At 29.7% G+C, this 8,077-nt stretch overlaps 1 protein-coding gene across 1 annotated transcript; it reads left to right on the forward strand.

The window, feature by feature from the left end:
• Positions 1 to 808: 808 nt before the first annotated feature.
• LOC140891985 (GDSL esterase/lipase At1g28590-like) lies at positions 809 to 6,090 on the forward strand. The gene is made up of 4 exons (XM_073300705.1): positions 809 to 1,258; positions 1,338 to 1,538; positions 5,233 to 5,664; positions 5,816 to 6,090. The coding sequence occupies exons 1-4, from the start codon at positions 979 to 981 to the stop codon at positions 6,070 to 6,072; spliced, it is 1,170 nt and encodes a 389-aa protein (XP_073156806.1). The 5' UTR covers positions 809 to 978; the 3' UTR covers positions 6,073 to 6,090.
• Positions 6,091 to 8,077: the final 1,987 nt, after the last annotated feature.

Genomic DNA, 8,077 nt, shown 5'->3' on the forward strand with positions numbered 1-8,077 from the left:
TAACATATTTTTAAAAATTTATTAACACGAATGTGTGTATATATATATATTATAAATAAAGATACTATATAAAATTAAACATATTTAAATTTTTAGAGTTATATTAATTTCTTAATTGCAATAATTTAATACTATTTATTGATTTTTGTAAATCAAATCGATAAGTAAAAATTATTTAGAATATATAAAAATATTTTAAAGAAATAGAATTATTTTAAAAATATATAAATATAAATTATTGACACTCGATTAATAATTTTAAAAGATAATAATTATAAATATTTCAACATTTAAAACTCAATAGAATTTCAATATTGGTTAATTCACGTCGGCTTCTTTAATCGGGAAGTGTTCAAATCATGCATCAATTAGTTTTGGACAATATATGTATCAACTTTCGTAATAAGATTGTTGTTGTTTTTTTTTTAATTATATAATGGAAACGAAAATAACTTATCAATTATAATAAAATGGACAAATGAAATTATTACTAGTGAAGAAATTAATGATGAATTCGATTATTCGACTACCAATTAATAAAGAGCGAACAAAACAAAACACATAAAAAGCGGACGTTCATTAATTGCTTGTTAAACTACAACCTACCGGATTCAAATTCAACGCTACTAGCCAAGTGGCCATCCACTATGAATTTTAAAATTTCATAGTTGATGTATTTTAAAACCCTGTCCATTTTATAATAAGTCATAATTTTATATAAAACTACAATTTTTTTTATTGCGAACTCAAATGAAAAATTCATTGATGTATTTTCTTTTTTTAATCTTGATTTGATATTCACTAAAGATACGTTTTTAGCGTTTTATTATTATTAAATCTTCACACACATTTTCATAAAAAAAACAAACAAACAAACTTCACACACCCACACAAATGCAGCCTCAATGGTGATTGATTGATTTTTATCGTGCAAGCCAAATAAAATAAAATGAAATAATCTCTTTGTGAGAGAGAGTGATGGCTCCACGCCGCGCCGATAGTACTCTGCCACCAACACCTGCGTTAGCGTATGCACTTTTCGCCATTCTACCCACTCTGGCAATCTGCCGAACGGACACCGGGTGCTTCGAATCCATCATCAGCTTCGGCGATTCGCTCGCAGACACAGGAAACCTTCTCCGCCTCAGCGAATCGAATGTCGTCAAGCCCCGATGTTCTCAGACTCCCTACGGCGAAACTTTCTTCCACCGACCCAACGGACGCTTCTCCGACGGCCGTCTCGTCGTTGACTTCATCGGTATGCATGATAATATATAGAGTGTAATAAGCACAAACGTAACTGTACCTAATTTTGACGTGAATTGTTTTTGGTGTAGCCGAGAGTTTTGGGCTGCCTTTGGTACAGCCGTATGTTGGCGGAGGAAATAGTTTTGAAAAAGGGGTGAATTTTGCGGTGGCCGGAGCTACGGCGCTGGATCACGAGTATCTGGAGGCGAGGGGGATTTATAATCCGGCGACGAACGTGTCGTTGGGAGTTCAAATGGATTGGTTCAAACAATTGTTGGGAACACTTCACGGTACGTAACTATTCCATATTCAAATTGATTCCGGTGACTTGTTATTTTTGGAAAATTTCATGCTATCGTCCTTTCGGAAACATTTTAATAAATGTTTTTTTATTAAATTATTAATATTTAATTAAAGTTATTTTAATAATTAGGGTGACTGCAACGCGGGTTTTACAAAACTCAAGTGCAGGCTGTCTGCCTTGCAGCGTGCAAGTTTTATTTTATGGGCTACTTGGATTCAATCCCTAAATTTAATAATAACTTAATATTCAATTTTTATGTCATAAATTTTTGTTTTGATTATCTGGTCCCACATTTCTTTTCATATATAAAAATTGGTATAAAAAGTTAAATATATGGTACTAATATATGATGTTTGAGTACTATTGTTTTTAGATCTGGTACAAAAATTAAGATTTTGAGTATAACATTCGAACAAATTTCTTAACATCAAAAGCATATTGTACATACATGTTTATGTACAAAATATTTATATTAAAGCACTTGTTCATTATTATTCAGTACATACATTAGTATTTCAAGAATTACGAAAATCAACAATTTTATGTGTACTAATTTAAAATATTTGAGTACAAACATATTTAATTTGAGTATGGATCTATATATTTATGACATCAACTGCCTCAAATTGAGTATCAAATCATGATTTATATTTTCGATTTTAGAGAGATGAAACATAACACAAAAAACTTTATACCTATAACACTTGTTTTTATACCAGATTTGAAATAGTTGGTACTTAAATTTCATATATTTGTACCTGATTTTTAAATTTTTATACCTATTTTTTACTTCAAAAATGCTTTGTGGGCCCAGGAAATTAAGACAAACTTTTTGCTAAATTAGGGAGTGCAGAAAAATAAACTTTCTGACAGAGACTGAATGATAATGAAACATATGAAATGGGTACTTAATCCTAATTAACTCTATCTTATGTAGCTGGAGTCTATTTATCGGGTCTGTAAAAATAGGATAAAATTATTCGACATCCTCATTCAAAGGCATAAGCGAGTTAGGTAAGATCTAAGTTAACGTGAGAATAAATTCTCCGGTGTTGCGAATTCAATCCTCGACCTCTAACTAATGAGGAGGTTTATTTTTCGGGGCCAACATTTTTTTTTTTAAATTATTGGACTTATGGACGCCAGCTACAGGTGTATTTTTTTCTTTTTTAAAAAAATTAATCTGTTTGTTGTGCAACTGCAAGGGGTGCGGTGCACGAAACCCCTAATTTTAATTTATTTTTAAAAAAAATTGAAATGCACGCATTCATTTTGAAATTGTGGAGAGATCTCAAACGTTTTTTTAAATATAAAAATATTAGATTTATTTAATTGATTTAGAAATTATATATTAGTTATTAACTTTATCTTCAAGATTAATTAATTGAAAAAAGTATTAAAACAATCATTAAGCAAAGTAATTTATGTAATTAATAATTATTTGAAATATATTTTATTATATTATATAAATTAAGATTTTAAATATAGATAATAAATAAAAAATGTAGGATATTGTATAGAGATGACTAGTGAGACCCATGAAAAATTGTTTTTTGGGTTTATGATTGTGTAGAGAAGTTTATGAAAGTTGTCTTTTTTTAAAAGAAAAAAATTTGAGGTGTAAATATCGTGTAGGGATGTAATTGAGTCGAATTTTTAAAAGTTTGAGCTTGGTTCGTTTATAATCGAGCCGAGCTCGAGCTTTATTTAACGAATATATTTTATGGTTCATGAGTTTAATTATTCGAGATTTTATCGAGCCTAAATAAACTTAATAAATATAAATTATAAATTAAATATTCATTAAATTTATTAAAACTACATTTGATATTAAGAGAAAATTATTATTAAAAAATTTATTATAATAATATATTTTTATATATTTGTTATAAGTAAAAATAAAAATTTATAAATCAAATATAAAAAATATTGTGTTTTCATCTAAGAACTGACTCACGAGTCTACAACGAACATGTTCACGAGTTAATAAGTCGAATATAATAAAGATGGAGCTTGATTCGCTTATCTTAACAAGCTTCATTAAATGGGCTCAAACGAAAATAAAGAGTGTCATTTTGGTAAATAAGATTGTTTCTAATGGCTTAAAAAAAAGGAGACCATATAAAATTACTAATTTGCCTAATAATTTTTGTTTTGTTGGGAATCAAGTTAAGATATAATCGTAATTATTTAATCTCAAACTTCACCAATAAATTGCAAGTTAGTTAATTAGAAGATATCTACTATAATAATATAGTTAGATATATAATATTTTTAATTCATGGGATATATAGAATATTATCTAAAAAACAAATATGCGACTTTATTCATAAAATTATATGTTATTTTCAAATTTATAGTCTTCAAACTGTATTTCACCCGAGGAAAATAAAACCAAAACACATCCTGATGAGATGTTTAAGTTGGTGGAGTAGGTAAACATTTTCACGTATCAACACTTTTTTGGATTAGTCTGTTGACAGGACGTATGGTTTACCTGACTAGCGTGATTTGCATGCTATTGCATTAGTCCGATGGTTTACCTAGTGAACTGAAAGATGACCAGCGTGGTTTTCAGGCTATTGCGTTAGTCCGTAGGTTTCAGTAGTGTATCAAAAGATAATGATTGTGAGTTACCATGACATAAAGAAAAATATAAAACCAAAAAAATGTGGATCAAACGTTGAAATATTCGTCATTTTATATATATATATATATATATATATATATATATTTGTGGCATTAAATATTGATATATATTTTTAATTTGACCAGTTTGGCCATTTATACTGGAAAGTTTTGCAGAAACTCTTATGAGATCATATCAGAGATTTATTTTATTAGAAGGATTTTCGATCCGATCCAATCAATAAAAAATTATTATTTTATAAAAAAAACATTACTTTTTATTTTAGTTATGAATCGGGTCAACCCATGTTATAGGAGAGCTACCCTTAAAGTTAAACCTTTTGAACCTTGGTGATGTACTGCTTGCAAAAGCTTACCATTTTTATTCTCCTCAATTTTTTTCATTCAACACCTTCCTCTCTCAATTTTTCAGTCAAACAACAAAATAATTCAAATTATTTAATCCTTAACTTAGTTATATATATATTTATATATAAATTTGCTTATCTCATTCAAATTAAATAATTATTATATATGATGATGATATTATAATTTAAAATATATTGTGTGCGCGCTCTCTCTCGCACGTAATACATATACGTTAGAATCGAGTACTTTTATTTATTCAATTGTTTTGATTCTGGCCGGCTATACAAAATTACATGAATTACATTTAATTTTTTTTATAGGTTTTAAAAATTAATATTGTGTAATTCTTTTCTCCTTTCCTTATCTTATGATCAGTTGTTGTCGCCTTCACCGAAGTGCATATCCTGAATTTCAATTTTCTATATATGTTCATTTTTATGTTTTACTAGCTTGTTTAGCGTTTGATTAACTAGCTCTTGTACATCTACCTCGCCACCTATAAATTTATCGGGTAATTTGAGCTTCTTGAATCAAGCATAATCATTCGATTCACCCCACTTATATTGTGATCTTTTACAAAGAACACCAAACAAGCTGACTTTGGACTTCAAAGTTTCGTGAATAACCAATTCACACAGCACATTAATGTAACCTTAACTCAAGTTACTTGTTTTCTTGCATAGATGGTAACAGATATGTTAGAAAATCTCTAATTCTTTTGGGAGAGATAGGAGGCAACGATTACAATCACGCGCTCGCCCTCGGAATGAAGCTCGAAGTGGTTCAATCACTTGTGCCTGCCGTGGTTGAATACGTTGGATCAACACTTGAGGAACTAATAAAGCTTGGTGCTGAGACGATTTTAGTTCCGGGGAACTTTCCCATCGGCTGCTTCCCCGTGTGTCTCACAATGTTCAAATCAGATGATGATGAAACTAATTATTATGATCCCAAAACAGGGTGCATCAACTGGCTGAACGAGTTTTCGAGATACCATAATCGTTTGCTGGAGAAGGAACTGAGCCGCATCCGGGAGCTTCATCCTCACATTTCCATAATATATGCAGACTACTACAATGCAGCTCTGCAGCTTTTTATTTCCCCAAACGAATTTGGTACTTTTCGAACTTCTACTTAATTTGTTCCCATTACTAATTTTTTTTTTTGGTCAGTTACATAAGTGGCCTTTGTTCACTACTCGTCCATGAAACAATGCTCAATACGTCAAAGTAAATCAAGCCTAAATGGTACTGCATGTTGATGCAGGATTTGGAAAGGGAGTCCTTAGCGCTTGCTGCGGCGGCGGCGGAGTGTATAATTACAATTCGTCTTCATTATGTGGCTTCCCTTCGGCAACATGTTGCGAAGATCCTTCTCTGTATGTTAGCTGGGATGGTTTACACTTAACAGAGGCCGCCTACAGATTCTTGGCTCAAGCTTTGCTTCAAGGGCATTGCACTGTTCCTCACATCTCAACAATTTGTTCCCCTTCATCCCCAATTCCTGGATTTTACGAATATTGACGAACACTCTTTTTTTTTTTTTTTTTAAAAAAAAGGGAAAAAAAATTTTTTGGTCCAATAACTTTATCTCTTTTGAGTTTTGGTCCATTAACTTTTTTGAGGTAGGTTTTGGTACACTAACTTAGCATTCTTAGTGTTTTTTGGTCCAACTCCATACGTGTCAACTTTTGATTGGTCCACGTCATCATTTTGGACCAATCAAAAGTTGACACATATGCAGTTAGACCAAAAAACACTGAAAATTCAAAGTTAGTGTACCAAAACTCAACTCAAAAAAGTTAATGGACCAAAACTAAAACATAGACAAGTTAATGGATCAAAAAAATTATTTTTTCAAAAAAAAAATGTTCTTTTTAATTTCTTGTGTACCTTAAAGATTTTAATGTTGAGAATGAGATACGTTCGTGAAAACACATAATTGTACGTGACCTTGGTAGTATTTCGTTACCTTATTTCAAGGTTCTAAAAAGCGTGTCAATGTTTGGTTATAAACTCACTAAGGTGTCCATCCCAAAAAGCTTGCCTATTGAGTTGGGTTGCCTCATAGGTTTATAACCAACTCTTTATTAGTTTAGTATTTCAATATAAGATCAAAGCGTGAGAAACAAGCTTCAAGCTTTTTAAATTTAAGAGCCATTATTACGAGCTTAAGAATAAAAAAAACGTTTTTAATTTAAACTATAATTGATGTCATCTCATACAAATTAACGGAGTAAATAATGAATAAATATAATAAATTCAAGTGTAATGCATTAATTTTTTGTGGATTCTAATTCAATTTATTTCATCATTCATTTCATATTTCGTGTCATCGAACATAAACTAATTAATTAGTCTACTTTAAAATATTAACCGTAAAATCCCTTAATATGTATTGCATTCACATAATCGTTACACTTAATCATCCAATATTGTACATTTCTAACATTGTTAACAATCACTTACTAATAAAACCATTAATTTATGATCATTTTTCGTCTTATTAATCAATTTTAGTTTTTAGAAAAGTCACATTTAAACATATTTAATGACACTTGACATGATCAACATATGTTTGACCGTTTTTCTACCACTTTTGTCAAAACAACCTCTGACAAGTTTGGAAATCTCCGGGATCACATCAGTTAAGATTGGATGTTGACGTGGGATACGACGAGGGGGATGTTAAGGAAACCTCATGAGTTGAGGCAAAAGTTTTGCTAATAATTTATCTTCTGAAATAAAATTAAAGGCTGATTACATTAACAAGATTATAGCATATTTCTTTATAGCATATCATGTAGTTTTTGGAAACTTATCTTTTATATATGATGTACAATTCAATTGAATAAAACGACCGAGAATTATTTTTTCTTTCAAATTTTCTCTTTTAGCGATGAAAATTCGTTCGTTGCTCACTTTGAAAGACTTTTTCTACATGAGTAGAAATATTCAATTCAGGGGCAGATCCACTATAGGACTCGGGGGACCACGGCTCCCACAAAAATTAAATAAAAAATTTGTAGTTTATAATTAATATTTTTAAAAATGGAAATATATAATTAAATGGCCCCTACAATTAGCGAGAAGAATTAGTGGCTTGGTGGAATAAAGGTTTGTTTGTACTTGTTGGGATTCAGTTTCGATTCCCCGTCCCTTTTTTTGTGAATTTTATTTCATATTTTACCTCTTATTCTCTCTCGTAGTCACCAAATACCTAAATTATTATTATATTTTAATTAATAATAAATTATTTATTTGCTGAAATTTTTAAAATTTATTCTCTTAAATTATATTAAATTAAATGATATTACAATAACAAATAAAATGGAAGAATGTACTATATTAATCGAAGAGACAACTCCAAATATATAAAATATTTATATATTTATCGAGATTTTTAAAATTTATTTTCTAAAATTATATTCTTTCTATCTTGTATATAAATCACTTTTTCTTTTTTTTTTTGGTCCAAAATTTATAGATTATTACGATAATAAGTATTATTTTCTCTACTTCTTTACGA

This window comes from Henckelia pumila, chromosome 3, assembly GCF_033568475.1.
Source record: "Henckelia pumila isolate YLH828 chromosome 3, ASM3356847v2, whole genome shotgun sequence".
In the NCBI taxonomy this organism is placed as follows: domain Eukaryota; kingdom Viridiplantae; phylum Streptophyta; class Magnoliopsida; order Lamiales; family Gesneriaceae; genus Henckelia; species Henckelia pumila.